General features: G+C 43.1%; 1 protein-coding gene across 1 annotated transcript in view; it reads left to right on the plus strand.

Moving 5' to 3' along the window:
• Positions 1–21,932, plus strand: part of MYPN (myopalladin) — a 60,374-nt gene extending 38,442 nt beyond the window's left edge. The window contains exons 11-19 of the mRNA XM_075842691.1: positions 773–917; positions 1,391–1,612; positions 2,052–2,201; positions 11,245–11,327; positions 15,008–15,134; positions 15,814–16,021; positions 16,182–16,347; positions 19,188–19,321; positions 21,290–21,932. Coding sequence (XP_075698806.1) covers positions 773–917; positions 1,391–1,612; positions 2,052–2,201; positions 11,245–11,327; positions 15,008–15,134; positions 15,814–16,021; positions 16,182–16,347; positions 19,188–19,321; positions 21,290–21,456 — 1,402 coding nt within the window. The 3' untranslated portion in view covers positions 21,457–21,932. The remainder of the gene's footprint in view (positions 1–772; positions 918–1,390; positions 1,613–2,051; positions 2,202–11,244; positions 11,328–15,007; positions 15,135–15,813; positions 16,022–16,181; positions 16,348–19,187; positions 19,322–21,289) is intronic.
• Positions 21,933–22,359: the final 427 nt, after the last annotated feature.

Raw genomic sequence — 22,359 nt, forward strand, 5'->3', positions numbered from 1 at the left:
ACACTACCCTAGCTGATGGGTAGTTCATGACCTCGAGGAGATATAGTTTTCTGTGATTTAAATCAGTATTTTAATTTCATTTGCCAAGACTCAGAGAGAGCCTTTGGGTCCTGCTCCCCCCGCCCACACACAGTGATTGAGAGCTTTTCCTCTGACAGCCCCTCCTGCATACAAACTTATAGAGGAAAAGCTGTCAATCACTGTGTTTGGGCAGGGGGATAGGACTCACAGGCTTTTTCTATGAGTCTTGGCAGCGTATAAAAAGCTTTTTACATGAAAATACTGAATAAAATCACAAAAAAACTAAATATCCCCGAGCTCATTATATTCCCCTTATCCGATGCTGCCCTCAAAAAAGATAGCATAGGAGTCCTGACAGATTGTCTTTAAGATCCATTTCAGGCCTTTGCGAACAAAAAAAATAAATCCTCAAAAATGCACAAAACTGCCCTGTATGGACATGGCCCGGTGCAATAGTGGTGTGGTTAAGAACTTCACTAACTTCTCTAAAAGATTAAGTAAAGCATATTCTATATCTGGTCTATAGATCTAAAAAGGAATGATTCTGTTTCTTTCCCCAAATGACATTAAATAAATACTATACTAATCCACCAGATTATGGATTACAACCCCCAAATATCTAATGAGACGGTGCCGGATAAAATAAATGTCCGTACGCCCTGATATAACCTGATCCAACAATGCTTTTTTTTATACATTCATTCACTGGTTACACAGATACCCACTGCAATCTATATCGTCTCTCTTCCAGACCTTTTACAGGAACACCAAAGAAATATTTAAAGTCAGTGCGGTTTAGTTCACAGGATCAAATACAAGAAAGCAAGGATCAAGTTGTGCGGGAATTAGAAAAGAAGCTGTCAATGAGAGAAGACTTACCTGTAGCATGGCAGCAGGTATGTGCTAGATATAGTAAATATACTTTTTTTTTTATATTTAGCTTTCACAAGCTCCTGATCCCTGTTGAGATTTAATATGTGTGTTTTTATCAACGTTACTCTTGCTAGATTTTTACGTCATTGGTAACCATTTATTATTCTTATCAAAAATTGTGCCAAATTTGCACTAAAATTTGCGACATTTCTCATCTCACTCCAAAACAGATGAGGAAAGTGGGCGTGGTCAAGCTATAAATATACTTTTTAGAGGTGAAAAAAGGCACAAGATAGTGGTGCAAATGTACTTCTGCTTATAGCAGATGCAAAAATAAGTTCAGTCAAACAATTCTAAATAAACCAGATTTCTCTCACTCGTTTTATCCAACTACCCTTTCATTGGTGCAAAATGTACCATTATTAATAAATGTAGGACATTGTGTTGACTGCAAAACAATAATTAGTAGTATTGATTAATATTGTAATATTTTCAGGAATACAAGATATCCAACTTTGAACAGAGGTTGATGAATGAGATAGAGTTTCGCTTGGAGCGTACCCCAGTTGATGAATCTGATGATGAAATCCAACATGATGAGATCCCCACGGGAAAGTGCATTGCACCAATATTTGATCGTAGACTCAAACATTTCCGTGTCGTAGAAGGAACATCTGTCACGTTTACGTGTAAAGTTGTTGGAATACCTATACCTAAGGTTTGTGATTTCGCTGCATGAAGCAACATTAAATATGTTCCCATCCGTAATAAACACGACAGGCAGCTATTTTATTCATGGGGAATAGGGAATGTTACCAAGATGCTTTTAGAATCAAATACTCCTAAGAAAGACTGGCATCACACTTTGTGGTAAATTGATTTGCTTAGGTTTTGGCCCAACAAACCCCTGGACGTAATGGGCATTGCCCTAAGAGAAATGCAACAGTCCTTGTTCTAGTGCCCAATCGGGACTCAACGCCTGAACCCCCAATAATAATAATTTCTGATATGCCTGTATGACAGATTTCATTCAATTTGGATATGAACTAGTAACGTGTATATTTACAGATATACAATAACCCTTTCCATCCATTCGATAACACTGCACTTTATGAATATCTGGGGACTGATTTTGGCTCACATGCTATATGTTTTAGGTCTATTGGTTTAAAGATGGAAAGCAGATTTCAAAGAAGAATGAGCATTGTAAAATGAAGAGAGAAGCAGATGGAACGTGCTTGTTGCATATCGAATCTGCCACCAATGATGATGATGGAAACTATACAATTATGGCTGCAAATCCACAGGTAACCATTCTAGTTGCACGGTCTGAAATATCTAGACCTGTGCCTGACAATTGTAAGATTTCACTGTATTAATGAAAAGACCAAAGAAGTGACATAAGTGGCGTACACAGTACCGTTAAAACCGGAGAAAAAAAGAAAAGGGGGAGTGAAGATAACGCTGCTCTCTAGGACTTTATTTTCAAAGCAGATTTCGCACTGACCTGGCTCCCCTGTAGAGCGAGGCTCATCTGAATAAGCTGGGCTGTGATAGATGCAACACTATGGTATAAAGTTAATGTAGTTCCTCAACTCTTTTTTTCCGCCGACATCAAGGGTAGATGCTCAACGAAGACTAATAGTAACCAAAAAAAATACATACTTTTTTTTTATGAAGCCAGTTCTCAAGGAGGAATAGTGCACAGGCCCTGTAAAAAAAACTTTTGATAGCAAAAGTTCATTATACAGTGCCTACGCGCTATTCCTCCTCAAGTGTCGCAGAATCAAAAATCTTTTTTTTTTTTTTTATTTATTTAGGCATTACATGGAAGGGAGGAGACCCCATAGCAAGAATTTAAAATCTCCCCACATCAAATTATGGTACCACCCTGGGCAGAAGGGCCTGTTGATGCTTTCCTTGTTTCCTCTTCCATGTCCTTTACATAAAATTTTGGGCTGAGGGAAGTCATGTACATGTCTTACTACCTAGTAGCAAAGGGGATGGGACAAACCAGGGCTGTACCCCTCTCTCTAAGGACCCTATAACAGCTGCATAGACTGCCTCTTTGACATGTACACCCTTGAGTGACACATATTTATAATTTTGTTATAAACTGTCTTAATATGGCCACTAGGTGGTACTGTTGTCACATGCAATTTTAGTAGATCAAAAAAACAGAAACAAACTACTGTATAGTGAAACCATTACACTACCTGTCCATATTACACACATTGATTAATAAATGGCGCTTTCCTATCTAGAAAAACACACAGGACAATCTCTTGAGTTTATAATAATCACTCAGACCAAAAGTATACTATAAGTAAAAACTGAAATGTATTACAAAATGTAAAAAAATATATAGAAATGATGGAAAAATCCCCATATTGAACACATTGTACATCTCCATCTCCCTTACAAATCCATACCTAGTACACACAATACAAGCATCATACTGGCCAGTATTTCTAAATTCAATTAGGGATAATCATATGCAGTTTACAATATTTGTATATATCATGCATGGTACTCATGGCTAGTATGCAGGGATATCAGCAAAAGTCCATTAATAAAAAAAATCGAAAGGATGCAAATATAGGTTAACAGGATATTTATTATCTAATACTTTTTATTAGCGTAATACAAGTAACGTATGGGAGAATTTATGTCTTTGTGGCTCAATAAGATAAGGCTTGACATTTTACAGATCCGCATAATTACAAATTAGGGGGTAAAAAGGTTTAATTAGTTCAGGGAAGAATAAAGATTTCAAAGTTTCCACTCAAATAAAATTATACGTGATTCATTATATGGGGAGTACACTGAATCCAGGCAATGTAGAGTTAGGCATACCTCCCAACTTTCAAGTATTGCAAAGAGGGACAACCGAAGTAGCAATGTGTTTCTTTTTAAGCCATGCCTCCAATTGCATAATGGCAAACAGCTGCCCCCACACAGTATAATGCCCTCTAGCTGCCGCCATACAGTATAATGCCCCCAAAGATGCACCCATACAGTATAATGCCCACACATATGCCGCCATACAGTATAATGCCCCATATCTGCCCCACATAGCTTCCCTTATACAGTAGAATGCCCCATAGCTGCCCCATACAGTATAATGGCCCATAGCTTCCCCCATACAGTATAATGCCTCCACAGCTGCTCCATACAGTATAATGCCCCCACGGCTGCCCCATACATCTTAATGCCCCTATATCTTCCCCCATATAGTATAATGCCCCCCATAGATGCCCTATACAGTATAATGCGCCATAGCTGCCCCCATACAGTATAATGCCTCCTTAGCTGCCACCATACATTATAATGCACCTATATCTTCCCCCCCATATAGTATAATGCCCCCATAGCTGCCCCATACAGTATAATGCCCCCATAGCTGCCCCATACAGTATAATGCCCCCATAGCTGACCCATACAGTAAAATGCCCCCACAGCTGCCCCTAGTGCCAGTGCCCATGTAGTGCCACACACAGTGCCCATGTAGATAGTGCCACAGTGTCCCCTGTAGATAGTGCCCCAATATAGTGCAACAGTGCCCATGTAGATAGTGCCATACCCGCCTTGAAGATAGCACCACCCTCCCTGTAGATAGTGCCATTTAGACTCCCTCTAGGAGCGGAATCCCCAGCCAGAGCACACTATGGCCGGGGATTTCGCTCCAGGAGGAGCCCCTGATGTCACTTTCCATCTATGGACAGTGACGTCTGGGGTTCACTCTAGGAGCGGAAGCACCGGCCAGAACGTCGGCAACGCTCATGCAGGGGATTTGGCTCTTGGAGGAGCCACTGACGACACCCAAATTTGAGATATATGTCAAAGTCAGGAAAGAAATAACCGCACCATATTTGGACAGTGACGTCAGGCGTTCCCTCTTGGAGCAGAAAGCCTGGCCAGAGCGACGGCAACACTCTGGCATGGGATTGCGCTCCAGGAGTAGCTCTTGACGTCACTGTCCATATATGGACAGTGACCTTAGGGGTTTCCTTTAGGAGCGCAATCCCTGTCCAGAGTGTCGGCAACGCTCTGGCAGGGGATTCCGCTCCAACAGGAGCCACTGACATCGCTGTACATATGTAGCGTCCATGGTCACGGACCGTCGGGTTTACTCATCCCCGGTGGCCACAGCCATGGATCTGTGAGCGCTGGGCCCACATCTCCCCAGGAGACGCCAGCGCTCACTTCCTCTCTGGTCCGCTGTGTCCCATAGGGTGCGCGCACATGCTCATGGCCGACCTTAAAGGGCCAGCGTGACACATGGGAATTATCATTAATTAAACCATTATCACCCTGGACTATAAGAAGGGCCCTGCCCCTTTGCCCATTGCCTGAGTGTTGTTGTTGTTGTGTTTTTCTATGTTAGTCTTGCAAATGGTCCCTTAGTGTTATCCTGTTCCCGTGCTATTTGTTCCTGTGCCTTAAACCTGTTGGAGTCGTGTTGTGCCACCAGTTCCATCTGTTGTGTTACACCATTGTCTGGTGTCTGCTGTGCCTATCCGTTGCTACTGTCTGAACTACTACAGGTACCCTTGTGCTTGGACTGTTTATATATTGACTTGGTACTCTGTTGGCCAGCTGCTATCCTGCTACGGCGGTACGGCCCAGTGGGTCCACATACCCACAGTTCGTGACACTACGCTCAGGCAATGGACCCGGCTGGTGAACCCAAGACCATGACGACGCCACAAGCCATACAGGCAGACCTACGAGACCTTCGGGCAAGACAAGACCAACTTCTCCTGGCGGTGAACTCCATTACACAGGAGTACCTGCCTCTGCCCGATCCTATTGTATCTGAGACCAAACCACTGAAGCTCCAAGTTGGAGCCCTTTATTCAGAGCTCCAAGTTGGAGCCATTCATTTCTTGTCCTGCCCAAAGCCGTCAACCCTGTGCTGCTGGGCCTGCCTTGGCTTCGACTACATGCCCCAGTCCTGGGATTCTGGAGAGGTTCTCCAATGGGGTTCCAAGTACCTCAATCGCTGTCTGTTGCAGATCCATCTAGCCCAGCCTCCTCTGCCTCAGTCGTTGGCAGGGTTACCTCCTCATGACTCTGTTTGCAGATGTCTTCAGCACAAAGGAGGCTGAGACGCTGCCCCCACACCGGGCTTATGACTGCCCTATTGAACTGGCTCCTAATGCGTCCCCTCCTCGTGGATTGGTACCCACTCTCCTTGCCAGAGACTCCGTCTATGTCGGCCTATATCAAGGAGAATTTGGAGAGGGGTTTCATACAAAAATCCTCCTCGTCGGCCGTTTATCCCAAACGACTCTTCACTGACCACTCCCATCTCTACTCTCACCAAAAAAAGATATGAAAACCAAGGTGTGGACTCCAGAGGCAGAATCTGTATTTAAAAGTCTTAAGAGTGCCTTCATGTCAACCTCAACCCTCCATCATCCTGATGTATCTCGACGGTTTTCGTTGGAAGTGGATGCTTCCTCTGTTGGTTACATAGTTAGTACGGATGAAAAAAGACACATGTCCATCAAGTTCAACCAAGGGACGGGAAAAGGGAAGGTAAAAATGTTGTGCACAGGTGCACTTCTGTTCCAGAGAGGTTGCAAAGTGAAGGCAGTGGTATGTGGCTATTATTCTAGACTTTTTCCTCATGCAGAGCACAATTACTCTATTGGGGACCGGGAGTTACTGGCCATCAAATTGACTCTGGAGGAGTGGAGACATCTACTAGAGGGCAAAGCTCACCCATCCTGATATATACCGACCACAAGAACCTCACCTACCTCCAGCCGGCCCAACGGCTGAACCCCCGTCAAGCCAGGTGGTCGCTGTTCTTTGCCCGGTTCCAGTTCGTGCTCCACTACCATCCTGCTGACAAAAATGTGAGGGCCGATGCCTTGTCCAAGTCGTTCGAAACAGAGGACACCGTGGAGTCTCCGCAAAGTATCATTTATACGTCCTGTATTATTTCTGTTAATCCTCTGCAAGTTAGAGACATCCCTCCTGGGAGGACTTTTGTGCGCCTGGCAGCCAGGAGGAGAATCCTTCTCTGGGGGCACAGCTAAAACTGGCTGGGCACGCTGGTGCTCTGAAAACCCGAGATCCGATTGCCCGTCATTTATGGTGGCCCAAGCTGCCCAAAGATATTGTGGACTTTGTCTCGTCCTGCACTGTGTGCGCTGCCAACAATGTTGCTCACTCCAAGCCTGCTGGTCTGCTCCAACCTATGCTTGTGCACAATGCTCACTGGCAGCATATAGCAATGGACTTTGTCCCAGACCTTGCTTCCTCTGCTGGATGCAATACGGTCTGGGTGGTGGTGGACTGGTTCTCAAAAATGGCTCATTTTGTTCTGCTGACCGGCCTCCCAACTGCTTCTTGCCTGGCTAACCTCTTCATCCAACACATCTTCCGCTTGCATGGCTTGCCTCTTCATATCGTGTCTGATCGGGGGGTTCAGTTTACCTCGAAATTCTCGAGAGCCCTCTGTAAACTCCTGGATGTGAAGTTGGACTTTTCCTCAGCCTACCATCCCCAGTCCAATGGTCAAGTCGAGAGGATTAACCAGATAATGGAGAATTATCTACGACTCTTCATCTCCATGCAGCATTATGACTGGGTACAGCTTCTTCCTTGGGCCAAGTTCTCATACAACAACCACACAAGTGAGTCCACTGCTTCTACACTGTTCTTCGTTTTCTGCGGCCAACATCCACAAATTCCTCTTCCTGGTTCAGCCATGTCTCAGGTGCCCGCAGCTGACTCTGCATTCAGGGACTTTCTACAGATCTGGCCGCAAACCAGGTCCTACATTCTGCTGGCGGTCGACCGCATGAAGCGAAAGGCGGATACTTGAAGAAGAGATCCTCCTCGTATCTTCCGGGTACTAAAGTCTGGCTGTTCTCAAGGAATATCCGTCTAAAGGTACATTCGTACACGTTTGCTACCAGGTTCCTCGGACCCTTTGAGATCCTACAGCAAATCAATCCGGTCTCCTACAAGCTTCGGCTGCCTCCTACCCTCAGGATCCCCAACTCCTTTCACGTGTCCCCCCTGAAGCCTGTGGTCCTCAACCACTACACATAAACGCCTAGTTCTGCAGTTGCTCCCTGGACGTAAAAAAAACTAGGAGGCGGAACTTTTTACTTGGTGGATTGGAAGGGGTTTGGTCCAGAGGAGAGGTCCTGGGAGCCAGAAGAGAACCTCAATGCCCCTGCCCTCATTAAGAAGTTCCTCTCTGACTCTGGCCCCAAGAATAGGGGCGTAAGAGGGGGGATACTGTAGCGTCCATGGCCGCAGACCATCTGGTTTACTCACCCCCGTCGGCCACAGCCATGGATCTGTGAGCGCTGGCCCGCATCTCCCCAGGAGATGCCAGTGTTCACTTCCGCTCCAGTCCGCTGTGTTTCGGAGGGTGCACGTGCATGCTTGTGCCCGGCCTTAAAGGGCCAGTGCGCGCACATGGGAATTATCATTAATTAGCCCATTATCAACCTGGACTATAAGAAAGGCCCTGCAGCTTTGCTCATTGCCTGAGCGTTGTTGTGTTTTCCTATGTTAGTCTTGCAAATGGTCCCTTAGTGTTATCCTGTTCCTGTTGTTCCCAGTCCCTGCTACCTGTACCCTGTATCCCGTGCTATTTGTTCCTGTGCCTTAAACCTGTTTGAGTCGTGTTGTGCCACCGGTTCCGCCTGCTGTGTTACATCACGTCTGGTGTCTGCTGTCAAGGTTCCATCTTTGCCTAGCCGTTGCTATTGTCTGAACTACTACAGGTACTTTTGTGCTTGGACTATTTATATATTGACTTGGTACTCTGTTGGCCAGCTGCTATCTCGCTACGGCGGTACAGCCCAGTGGGTCCACAGTTTGTGACACCATATATGGACAGTTACATCAAGGGCTTCCCCACTTAAGTGCTTAAAATAGCGATGTGCCCGGGGAGTCCTGACAAGCGGAGGAGCTTCCTCTGCTCTGTACTAATGCTGTAGCAAGGAGCTGACTGTTCCCAGGTTCAATTGTATCTGCGTCCTGGCGATGCAGATACAGTTGACAACGGGACATCGCCCCGGAATCCGGGAAGGTTGGTAGGAATGGCGTTAGACCTCGTTCACATCTGCATTGGAGGCTCCGTTAGGGGCCTGTGTTGCAGATCTGGCAGAGATTACCGGAAACAATAGCACAGCATGCTGCACTATTGTTTCTGGTAAAACCATGGACACCCTGACGGGACCCATTAAAGCCAATGGATAAAATCCCTGGATAACCCCTTTAATCTAATGTATATGACCATGTTAAAAGATGACTGCAGCCTACACAGGGTTTGTTTGTAGTCTGTAAAAATGAAGACACATATGCCTGTATAGGAGCTGTAAACAGAAAATGGTAGGACATTTTTACTTCAGACTAGTTGCAAAGTTGCTCCATTTTTATGGGTGTAAAAGTGCACATGGCCTTTAACTTTATTGAATACCTTTTTGAATAAATAACATCTTCATTTATATTAGTTACAATTTAATATCAATAGACAAATAACAAACATAAATGATTATCTGCCAATTTATACTAAATAATTATATAATCATTTCAGTAATTTAACAGGTTGTGAATTTTACAGATTTACTTTGCTATTTAGGAACTGCAGTAAAAAAAATAGTGTAGTACCGTGTTAGCCAGAAACAATATGCAATGTTAAATACTTCGCTATTAGACTAATTTTATTTGTATACCTTATGTCCAAATTTCAGTTTCTAAAAATATTATGCAATGTTAAATACTTTTGTGTCAAAAAAGACAAAAGTATTGTAGGTATGATACCTTTATTGGCTAACAAGAAAAAATCTATATGCAAGCTTTCAGAGCACACAGGCTCCTTCGTTAGGCAAGTTTTGCAAATGAATGACTTGGAAAAACCACAACATTTAAGATGTTAAGGGGGTTTTACAAAGGACGATTATCGGGTAGACGAGCGCTAATATAACGCTAGTTGCCGATAATTGCCCTGTGTAAAAAGGGCAGCGTATAGCAGATAAAGGAGCAAACATTCGATCAACTGCTGGTCGTATAATTTAAAAAAAGTTAAATATTATCGGTGTCGGCATCACTTCTCCCTGTGTAAAAACAGGGAGATGCGCTGCCGACATAATAAAATCACTGGCACATTCTCCTGTACATCCTCCAATGTAGTGTACATGATCCTGTGTACAAGGTGCATCAGTAAAGGAATCTACATTGGAGAAACAAAACAAAAACTACAACAGGATGAATCTTCACAGACATACAATAAAACAGGAGGTGGATACACCCGTGGGAAAACACCTCTCTGGACCAGACCACAGTTTGGCAGATTTAAAGGTCCTAATACTGAAGGGTCATTTTAAGAACGACAGAGAGAGAAAAATTAGGGAACTCAAACTGATGATAAAATTCCAGTCATTGACACAAGGCCTCAATCGAACACCTGAATTTATGAGCCACTACATGGAAGCACGTCACATTCCCCAACAGATTGACTCCAGATCCCTTAATCCTAAATCATCACCCCTATAACCTCAGTTTTATTGCCCCGGCTTATCTTAATGATGTATCATCTCATGTACAAATGGTCTTTGTGTAACATTTTAGGCTTCGTTTACATCTCCGTCAGGACTCCGTTCCGTCTGAGCCCTGACTGACACAAACGGAAACCATAAGTTTCCGTTTCCATGACCATTGATTTTAATGGTGACTGATCCGGTGCAAATGGTTTCCGTTTGTCTCCGTTGTGCAAGGGTTCCGTCATTTTGGCGTAATCAATAGCGTAGTCTACTACGCTATTCATTCAGTCAAAACTACGGAACCCTTACACAACTGAGACAAATGGAAACCATTGGCACCGGATACGTCACCATTGAAATCAATGGTGATGGAAACGGAAACTTATGGTTTCCGTTTGTGTCAGTCGGGGCTCCGTTAGCTCAGACGGAACGTCGGAACGGAGCCCTGACGCAGATGTGAACGAAGCCTAAAATGTTGTGTTTTTTCCAAGTCATTCATTTGTAAACTTGCCTGAAGGAGCCTGTGTGCTCTGAAAGCTTGCATATATATTTTTTCTCGTTAGCCAACAAAGGTATCATACCTACAATACTTTTGTGTTTTTTGACACAAAAGTATTTAACATTGCATAATATTTAGAAACTGAAATTTGGACATAAGGTATACAAATAAATTACTTTAATAGCGTTGTTTATATATACAACTGTATAACATACCGACATACGACAAGCAGATATTGATTACTCTGCCTCTACCAAAAATGAGAAGAAATAATATGATGAATCTGTAATGTACATATAATATGCAGCTTTGTAATGCAGCTTTGTTTTACAGGGAAGAATCAGCTGTTCTGGTCATTTACTTGTGCAGTCAGCACCGCTGCGTCCGCGCTCTATTCCCACAGTGCTCTCTCATAGGTAATTTCTCTTTTTTGGCGTTTGTCTTTGTTAGAATAAATAATCTCCTGATTTCCTGACACAAACACCTGATGGGGGTGATACCTACCATTAGAGACCCCCACACCATTACCCTCTACTATCAGCTAAACTGAAATATATAATTTAATTAGACAGACAATCCTTTTACATCTAATACCCAATTATTGCTTGGCCTTTCTACTAGTATCTGACCAGTCCATAAATGGTGTGATAATGTATCACATTCTTCTTCATCTGTGTGTAAGAATTGTGCCTTCCTTACTCTTTTTTTTATTAGAGAACCTGTCACCTCTCCTGACATGCCTGTTTTAGTAATTACTTGCACTTCCCATGAAAAAAAAAAACTCCAGAGCAGGGGTCTCAAACTCGGCCGGGTAAGTGGGCCGCATATAGAAAAAATGGGACGTTGACGGGCCGCATTACTTTCAAATTTGATACAATACAATATTATTATTAATCAGTTATTTGAACTACAATAACACTATATTACTATAATAATAATACTACATTACTATAATAATACCGCTAGGTTTAAAATTTGAGATATTTCTCCACGCGCTTATTTCAACAATCCAGTTTTCCAGTTTAAAGGAACAGTGTCACCACAAAAAAAATTTTCATGTCAGTTTTATGTTAGTGTTTTATTAAAAACGTTTTTATTTATTTGTGTGTTTGTGTGTTACTTTTTTCTATTTTTTAACTTTTTCTTCCCTATGGGGGCTGCCATTTTTTTTTCCATTTCTGTATGTGTCGATTAACGACACATACAGACATGGAATACGGCAGCCACAGTCCCATAGGGACTGCGAACGGGGCCCGTCCCATCCAGTTCTGTGTACGCCGTCTGTGTGGGAACGGCGCATGCGCCGCTCCCACACAGTCCAATTTGAAATGCGCGCCGTCCGGCGCCATTTTCCTGTGGACCGGAAGTCGTGGCCGGACAGTAAGATTACTACTTCCGGTCGCGGCTTCCGGACTTGTGCACTTGGACCAGCGGCAGCAGACGGAGCGGAGGCCGGAGGGAGCCGCGGCGGCAGGAGCAGGTAAGAGATTTCTATGTATGTTCGTGTTTGTGTGTGTTTACTACTGTATGTAAACTTACTACACTGTGTGTTAGCTCAAAAAATGGCGACACACAGTGTAGGAGGTTAGACCGTTCAATCCCCTCGTTTATCCCGGCACTAGCCAGGATAAAGGAGGGGGGGATTCTCAAAGCTCACTAGAGCGAGTGCTTTTTTCCCAAATTATGCAGCAAAAAGCAATGTGGTTGCTTTACCACATGCAATGCTGCAATTTTGGGAATAGCTCCATCTAGTGACCAGCACTGGAAAAAATTATAAATTAGAATCTAATTTATAATATTTCCTGACTCGTGAAATAAATAAAAAAAATTTGAACAATGTTTAATCACCTACACACTAAATGTTTAATTAAAAAAAAAAAACCATGTTTTGCTGGCAACACATTCCCTTTAAGTGTCGCTAAATGCAGTCCGGCGGCTCAGTTAGCAGCGTTTGGCAAACACACGTGTCAAGATTGGGCAGCCCCTTTTTAGATAGTGCCGCAGTGCCCTCGGTGGATGCTGCCGCAGTGCCCTCGGTGGATGCTGCCGCAGTGCCCTCGGTGGATGCTGCCGCTGTGCCCTCGGTGGATGCTGCCGCTGTGCCCTCGGTGGATGCTGCCGCTGTGCCCTCGGATGCTGCCGCTGTGCCCTCTGTGGATGCTGCCGCAGTGCCCTCTGTGGATGCTGCCGCAGTGCCCTCTGTGGATGCTGCCGCAGTGCCCTCTGTGGATGCTGCCGCAGTGCCCTCTGTGGATGCTGCCGCAGTGCCCTCTGTAGATGATGCAACACACCCCTAGATAAGGCCACAGTGCCCTCCGCAGATGCTACCACAGTGATGTCAGGGTCTTGCCAAGAGCTGGAGTCCCAGAGTAGAACCGCTTCTAGCACTCGAACTACAGTAGATTTGTGACTGCAGCTCTGGATTTGTTTGGAGTATGGGACCTGATGTTACAGTACAGTTGTGACTGCAGCTCTGGATGTGACTGGAGTATAGCACATTATATAATAGTAGAGTTGTGACTGGAGCTCTGGATTTGTTTGGAGTATAAGACAAGATGTTTGCATCTGCATCTACTGATCTTGCAGTAGAGTTGTGAGTGTAGCTGTGGATGTCTCTGGAGTATAGTACATGATGTTACAGTAGAGTTGTGAGTGCAGCTCTGGATGTGACTGGAGTATAACATGTTACAGTAGAGTGGTGACTGCAGTTCTGGATGTGACTGGAGTAAAGTACATGATATAATAGTAGAGTTGTGAGTGCAGCCAGGAATTCCAACTCTGCTCCTGACATCACTGTCCATATATGGACAGAGATGTCAGGGGCAACCCCAGAGCTGGAGTCCCGGTCAGAGCGCTAGTAGGCTCTTCCTGGGACTCCAGCTGTGCTCCTGACATCACTGGGACTCCTGCTCTGGGGAAGCCCCTGACATCATTGTCGATGTATGGACAGCGATGCCAGAGGCTTCCCCAGAGCAGAGCCTATACTAGCGCTCTGCACGGGACTCCGGCTCTGGGGAAGCCCCAGACATCGTGTGTCCAAACATGGACAGCGATGTAAGGGAATTCCACAGAGTCCCGGAGCAGAGCCGATACTAGCGCTCTGCCCGGGACTCCGCTCTGGGGAAGACCCTGACACACTGTCCATATATGGGCAGCGATGTCAGGGAATTCCACAGAGTCCCGGAGCAGAGCCTGTACTAGCGCTCTGTCCGGGACTCCGCTCTGGGGAAGACCCTGACACACTGTGGAATTCCCTGACATCGCTGCCCATATATGGACAGTGTGTCAGGGTCTTCCCCAGAGCGGAGTCCCGGGCAGAGCGCTAGTATCGCCTCTGCTCCGGGACTCTGTGGAATTCCCTGACATCGCTGCCCATATATGGACAGAGTCCCGGAGCAGAGGCGATACTAGTGCTCTGCCCGGGACTTCTGGGGAAGACCCTGACACACTGTCCATATATCGGCAGCGATGTCAGGGAATTCCACAGAGTCCCAGAGCAGAGCCTGTACTAGCGCTCTGCCCGGGACTCCGGCTCTGGGGAAGCCCCAGACATCGCTGTTCATATGTGGACAGCGATGTCAGGGAATTCCAGAGTCTCGGAGCAGAGCCGATACTAGCGGCTCTGTGTCCCGCGGGCCGCAGATGACAGCCCCAGGGGCCGCGTGCTTGAGACCCCTGCTCTAGAGCATCTTTTCTTAAAACACTGCATCTTTTCCTAGAACTTGTCAATCCTCTGTTATTACTCCTAGAAATTTATCAATAAATTGACAACTGGGTGTTCCTATTCCCCTTGTCATAAGGGTGTGTCCCTACACAGTCTCACTCTGTCAGCACTGCCTGGACATTGTCAGTCTGTATTGGGATACTCCCCGAACTGGTACCACCCAGTTGTCGATTATTCATAAATTGTGACCGGGAATGACAGAGGAACAGCACAACATAGTCTAACAAAAATGCTCCAGAATAGTTTTTTCCTAGGGAACACAATTATTTACTAGAACAAACATGTCAGGAGAGGTGACAAGTCTTCTTTAAGAGAAAGACCAACATTTCTTTAATTAATTTTCTTGGTGCTAAAATAATTTGTATTTTCCAGAACAAGACCTCGTGTGCCAGAAGTGGAGAGTGAATCAGTACAAGACAGATTCTTCCGGCCATACTTCCTCCAAGCTCCTGGAGACATGGTGGCACATGAAGGGCGCTTGTGCAGGCTGGACTGTAAGGTACGATATAAGAAAGTAGATAAAATATCACTGTATCTAATGTGTAGTCTGATCCTGCAGTCATGTGTTACTCCGCTTCCTCTGTCTCCTTTTTGTGCTAACATACAGACAGTAGTGAGTAACAGATTACTGCAGGATCAAACTACTCACAGGGTGTGTTTTCAGACTAACCATGGGGGGCAAGTCTGCATAGGAGCTTAGAATTATTTCCTCTAGGCTACTTGCAAAGTTGTGTCAAAGCAAAAAGAATTGGCTGCAAAAGTCTACATACTTTTTAGGAAAACGTAATTTGTTGTATTACTATATATATAAAAGCATGCATAAATAACACAAGAAACCCATTCATTTAAAACCCTGCTTTCCAAAATGGCTCAAATTATAACAGTAAATTAATTTGTGGATCATGGGACTTAACCGTTCATATAATTGATATCGTATTTAGTTGTAGTATTTTCTGTAGATAGTAGTTTTAGAAAGAACTGCAGATGAGCTATATTAACTCTGCATTATTGAGATGCGTAAAAAAAAAATGTAGCACAAAGAACTGAAATGACAACCCGGGCTGTGCTATTTCTGTATGTGAATTGCAGTCTGATCCTATAAAACAATAATGGGATTTAAGGGCGTTAGGAACTGAGAATTTTTAATTCTTATATTTCCTTATGACATGTACAAACAGGTCAGTGGTCTACCAACACCAGACATCATGTGGCTTCTCAATGGAATACCCGTTAAAACAGATGCCACCCACAAAATGCTGGTCAGAGAGAATGGAGTCCATTCACTTCTTATGGATCCCCTTTCGCGAGCTGATGCCGGGACTTACACTTGTATTGCTACGAATAAAACAGGACAAAATTCATTTAGCCTGGAGCTGACAGTGATGGGTAGGTTTCTAGTTATGTTTTATGTTAAATAAACGTGGATATTTATGATCAATTCACAGACACCGATTCAGAACAAATGACATTTCTGGAAATACTGTACAATTAATTATTCTTGTCTATCTACCAGATATTGATTTTTAATTTTTTTAAACTTCTTTAGCAAAGGAAGTGAAGAAGCCACCAATATTTTTGGAGAAGTTGCAGAACTGTGGTGTACCAGAGGGTCACCCAGTCAGGTTGGAAAGTCGAGTTGTTGGGATGCCTCCTCCAGTTTTTTACTGGAAGAAAGACAATGAATCCATTCCACCCCACAAGCCAAGAATAAGGTGCCGTGCCATCTCTGCTGCCAGTCGTGGTGTGCTGTATTCTGAAGTGTTGTACTAACTGTGCTGCTGATGATGATGCCATGTACTAACAAACATTGCCTTGTGCTGCAGTGGGGACAGTTCTCATAAAATAGAGAATGCATCTATGACCTATATTAGTCGGCCTGTATTCAGCATTGCAGATCAAAAACGGCCTCAATCGATACATACTGCAGGGGTTCGGCTGCTGGAGATGTGAAGAGAGGTTAGAGGTTGTTTGCTGCCTGCATTTTAAGGTAATGATAACCATTTGTAAGACAATGAAGTAGCTGGGAATAGAAAAAGCTGCCCATACAAATTAGATAAAAATTGTCAAAATATTAACAGTTTTGCTGATAGACATGTGGGTATATTACATAAACACCTGCAGGTTATCTGCTGAAAAGTTGGCTAGTCAAATTGGATTTATTTTCTGCCATGGAAAGTGTATGGTATTGTTAGCTGATCACATATGATCGTTTGTATGCGCATGTTTTATTTTCTTACATCCACAAGTCAATGCTTGAAAAGTTCGTACATGCATGGCCCCATTGTAAGACTAATGATCAATGCCATCTTTCATGTTTTTGGGGGAATTGTGTGCATCATCTGATGTATGAATGATTAGCTAACTGCTGTTTGATTTTTATGTTTGGTTTGTCGCAGTGTATGTCTGAGCTATATACAGTTAGGTCCAGAATTATTTGGACAGTGACAAGATTTGTCATTTTAGCGGTTTACCAAAACCTATTGAATATACAGTTATATAATCGATATGAGCTTAAAGTGCAGACTCTCAGCTTTAATTTGAGGTTATTCACATCCTAATTTGAGGAAGGGTTTAGGAATTACAGCTCTTTAATATGTAGTTGCCTCTTTTTGAAGGGACCAAAGGTAATTGAACAATTACCTCAAAAGCTATTTAATGGAATGCGTGGGCTATTCACTCGTTAATCCATCATCAATTAAGCAGGTAAAAGGTCTGGAGTTGATTCCAGGTGTGGAATTTGCATTTGGAAGCTGTTGCTGTGAACCCACAACCTGAGGTCAAATGAGCTCTCACTGCAAGTGAAACAGACCATCATTAGTCTGGAGAAATCCATCAGAGAGATAGAACAAATGTTAGGAATGGCTAAATCAACAGTTTGGTACATTCTTAAAAAAAAACAGAGCGCACTGGTGATCTCGTGAACTCCAAAAGGCCTGGACATCCACGGAAGACAACAGTGGTGGATGATCACAGAATCCTTTCCATGGTGAAGAAAAAGCCCTTCACAACATCTACCCAAGTGGAGAACACTCTCCTAGAAGTAGGTGTATCAGTATCTAAGTCTACCATAAAGAGAAGACTTCATGAGAGCAAATACAGAGGGGTCACCACAAGGTGCAAACCATTAATCAGCCTCAAAAATATAAAGCCCAGATTCGACTTTGCCAAACATCTAAAGAAGCTGCCCAGTTCTGGAACAGCATGAAACTAAAATTAACCTGTACCAGAATGATGGGAGGAAGAAAGTATTGAGAAGGCTTGGAATGGCTCATGATCCAAAGCACACTGCCTCCACCATGTTTTACAGAGGATGTTGTGTGATGGCATGGGCATGCATGGCTGCCAAAGGCACTGGGTCATTAGTATTTATTGATGATGTGACTGAAGACAGAAGCAGCCGGATGAATTCTGAAGTGTTCAGGGATTTACTTTCTGCTCAGATTAAACAGAATGCAGCAAGGTTGATTGGACGTCGCTTCACAGTACAGATGGACAATGACCCAAAACATACTGCGAAAGCAACCCAGGAGTTTTTTTAAGGCAAAGAAGTGGAATATTCTGCAATGGCCAAGTCAATGACCAGATCTCAACCCGATCGAGCTGCATTTCATTTGCTTAACACAAAACTTAAGGCAGAAAGACCCACAAACAAGCAACAACTGAAGACAGCTACAGTAAAGACCGGGCAAAGCATCACAAAGGAGTAAACCCAGCGTATGGTGATGTCCATGGGTTCCAGACTTCAGACAGTCATTGCCTGCAAAGGATTCTCAAACATTTTATTTACGGTAATGTTAATTTTGTCCAATTACTTTTGAGCCCCTGAAATGAGGAGGATGTGTAGAAAAATGGTTGCAATTCCTACACGTTTCACAGGATATTTTTGTTCAACCCCTTGAATTAAACCTGAAAGTCTACACTTCAATTGCATCTCAGTTGTTTCATTTCAAATCCAATGTGGTGGCAGCAGAGCCCAAATCATGAAGATTGTGTCACTGTCCAAATAATTCTGGATCTAACTACGTCGGGAAGATTTCCTGATATATCTCTGACTTATGCCACTGTATAGAGATACAGTGGCATACGCCGCCTATAGAAAAAAAAAAAAGGCATACCGTGTGGTATACTATTTTAGTGGATGCCTCTTTATGGACTACCGCAGTCTACTATGCTATTTCGTACAGTTGAAAAAAAAAATCATCTACATGTGTCCATATACTAAACATTATACTTGTACTGCAGGAGACTTACCTCTCTCTCTTGGGCCTAGGCCTACAAAATGTATTGAAGATAGATATGAACCAGCTTTATACTATATTAATTAAAAACAGCCTTGGACAGATGGGAGGAGTGCACGACCCTGATGAAAGCAGTCACCACCCCCAAAAGTATCAATCAAAAGACAGAGTTGGTCAGCACCTCCTAACAAAGTGAAATTTGAAATATGTGCAATCTTTTTAGTCTGTGGCAGGATTTTTAGTATAGTCACAATTACCTATATTTGTATATTTTTTTTTAATCATAGTTTGAATGCTTTGTTTACATTTTTCAGTATACATCAGGATACCACTGGATATGTATGTCTCCTAATCCAGCCAGCCAAGAAAGAAGATGCCGGATGGTATACATTGTCCGCAAAGAATGAGGCTGGAATTGTATCATGTACAGCTAGACTCGACATATATGGTAGGTTTATGTGCAGGCAACACACTGAACTTCAATAACAGAAAGACAACAAAGCAGGGTTTTTCCAGGTTCAGAAAAACATGACTGTTGTCTTCCAAAAACATCACTGTCCATGGGTTAGGTCTGGTATTGCAGCTCAGCTCCATTCAAGGGTAACTAAACTTTTAAAAACTTTTGACGTGTCATAGTGACATGTCTGAAGTTTTGATTTGTGGGGGCTCCAAACACTGAGACCCCCACCGATTGCTAAAACGAAGCTGCAGAAGCGCTCGGGTGAGTGCTGTGTCACTTAGTTTCTGATTGGCTTTTCTCGGATAGAAAGTCTACGAGCCCATACAACATTTGCTCAGCTTTCCGAGGAAAGCCGATCAGAAACTAAGGGTATGTTCACACGCAAAACAGCTATAAATTACGGAGCTGTTTAAAAGGGAAAACAGCCTCTGATTTTCAACCGTTTTTAAAGCATCAAGCTTTTTTTAGGGACGTTTTTGGTGCTGTTTTTCGAACGGCTCCAAAATAAGCTCAAGAAGTGACATGCACTTGTTTTTACGGGGCTTTTTTTTATGCGCCGTTTTAACAAATGGTCTCGTAAAAAAAACTTAACGAAACGCCGTTTTGCCCATTGAAATTAATAGGCAATTGTTTGGAGGCGTTCAGCTTTGGTTTTTTTCAGCCGTTTTTCAGGGCATTTATGGCCCAAAAAAACTCTGAAAATAAGCCTTGTGAACGTACCCTAAGCATCACAGCGCTCACCCAAGCGCTTCTGCTTCCTTTTAGCGATAGGTGGGGGTCTCCGTGCTCGGACCCAGATCGATCAAAACTTCTGACATGTCACTAGACTATGACATGTCAAAAAAATCTTTTAAAGGTTTAGTTATCCTTTAAAGTGAATGGGACTGAGCTGTACTACCACACACAACCGGTGGACAGGTGTGGTGCTGATTTCAAAAGAAAACAACTATGTTTGTACAATCCTTGTCAACCTCTTTATATCCTAAAAGTTTTAAGATGCTTTAGGTTTGTTAAATAATGCACAGGTGTAGTTTACATCTAACCAAATAGACTGCAATAAATGGTGTACTCTGCTCTCGCCACACTAATTTAAGGTATAACAGGTCAGTGCAAATGTAATATACAGATATTACTTTACTGTGAATGGTGTACACCCACTGCCACTTATGTACAATGCACCTGTTATCTGAGTATCTAATCATGTGGCAGCCATTGAATCAGTAAAGGCATGCATACATGGTCAGGAACTGTTGATCTCCTGCTATCTGTACATGCAGAGAGTAATGGGAAAAAAACCCTGAAAATATCCAGTGTGTTCTGAATAGTCATACATTACAACACGTCTATGCATACATATAATACCTTACAGGGGTTTCTCAGTAAAGACATTGATGGCATATCACTAGGTTACAGTTCTTTGACTCCCGGCGTTCACTAGAATGAAGTGGCAGTGTTGCTAGGATAGCGCAATGCCACTTCATCCCCTGACAACACCGTTCCCCTTTTTCTGTGGCCGCATGGTCAACCATTAACAACGGGTTTCACAAAGGTCAGACCTCCACAAATAGGATATGCCATAAAAATTCAAACAAAATGCCATGAAAGTCTTTACTGAGAACCCTTTTAATACTTGAAGTGAATGGGCTACAGCAGCAAAACTGCACAACATCATCCACTCCACATGAAATAGTTGCTACTGCTAGGCATCCTGATGTACATATACACTGCAGGATACACCGGTGAGAGCTGCAGGACAAATACACACATGTTCTGCAGGATACGCCATTCTTTGTGTGTTTGCAATACTGTAGATACCTCTTAACTTTTTGAATTTTCCATCCATGTAGTTGTGTCCGTAAATTAACACACGTAGTGTCGACATCAGTGCATTCAGTCAATATGTTGACATTTATAATATATCAAACTCATATGGTTACATTTTCTTATCTTTTATAGCTCAGTGGCACCAACAAATTCCTCAGCCAATTAAAAAGATTCGTCCTGCTTCTTATCGCTACTCAACATTCTCTGCTCCAAGCATGGATATTCTCAACTCTTACCCAGAAACGCCACTGAGTTTTTTGTCACGAGTCCGTGATGTGGTAGAGAGTGAGGAGCTGTGAATTCAACTAGCTACAGTAAAAATAAAACTGTGAAGAAATTAATGCCGGAAAGTTTACAAATAATTTTTCATTTTTTTAAATAACCTATTACGTTTTCTGCCCATGTCAAATAATACCAATGTGGAAAGTATTTAAACTTTTTATTGATAAGTGGGCCAGGTAGGCACCATTGCCCAGCCGAATCGTGAAAAGGGGTAAAAGCATATTTGTCATTTGTATAACTTGTGCGCATCAGTAATACACACAGATCTGGGTAGATGTGTCACTGACAGTGTGAGCTGTTTGATCTGTAGGACCCTATTTAATTATTTATGTTCTTAGACAGTATAAAGATCAATAGATGTTCTATTAATATTAAACCGTTTATCATTTGTATTTACCGGATTCACTGTTATGTAGTGAGACTGACACTGTAGATGCTTTAAGTTATTTGTGCCATCTCCCAGTATTTAAATCCTTCAATGCTTGTCTATATTAAGAGGAAACAAAGATTATTCTGGAATAAAGTGGCAACATAGTGCATATTTTTAGACTCATTTCATGATGATCTGGTTTCTATGCAACGACCGTACTTATTCTGCGTTAATATTTTTGTTACTATTACTATTGAAAGTTGCAGGGAAATCCCTGTTTTTGTTTATCACGTAAAGTAAAACTCTCTCCACTTTAAGGCAGGGTTCACACTTTCAGGAGCCTGGGTGATAGATAGTGCTGCTGTTGAGAACTGCCCCGTAGCGACAAAGAAAACTGCAGCAAAAACAATGTCAGTTCTGGGTTTTGGTAAGTTTTTAATTTAAAGAAACAGTTAAGACAATGTTCCTAAATCTGTTTCAATAGAAATCTGCACTGCTTCTTGTAAAATACTTTGACATGTATTTTTTTTACACCACTAACTAGTAACCA

This window comes from Rhinoderma darwinii, chromosome 11, assembly GCF_050947455.1.
Source record: "Rhinoderma darwinii isolate aRhiDar2 chromosome 11, aRhiDar2.hap1, whole genome shotgun sequence".
NCBI classification, from domain to species: domain Eukaryota; kingdom Metazoa; phylum Chordata; class Amphibia; order Anura; family Rhinodermatidae; genus Rhinoderma; species Rhinoderma darwinii.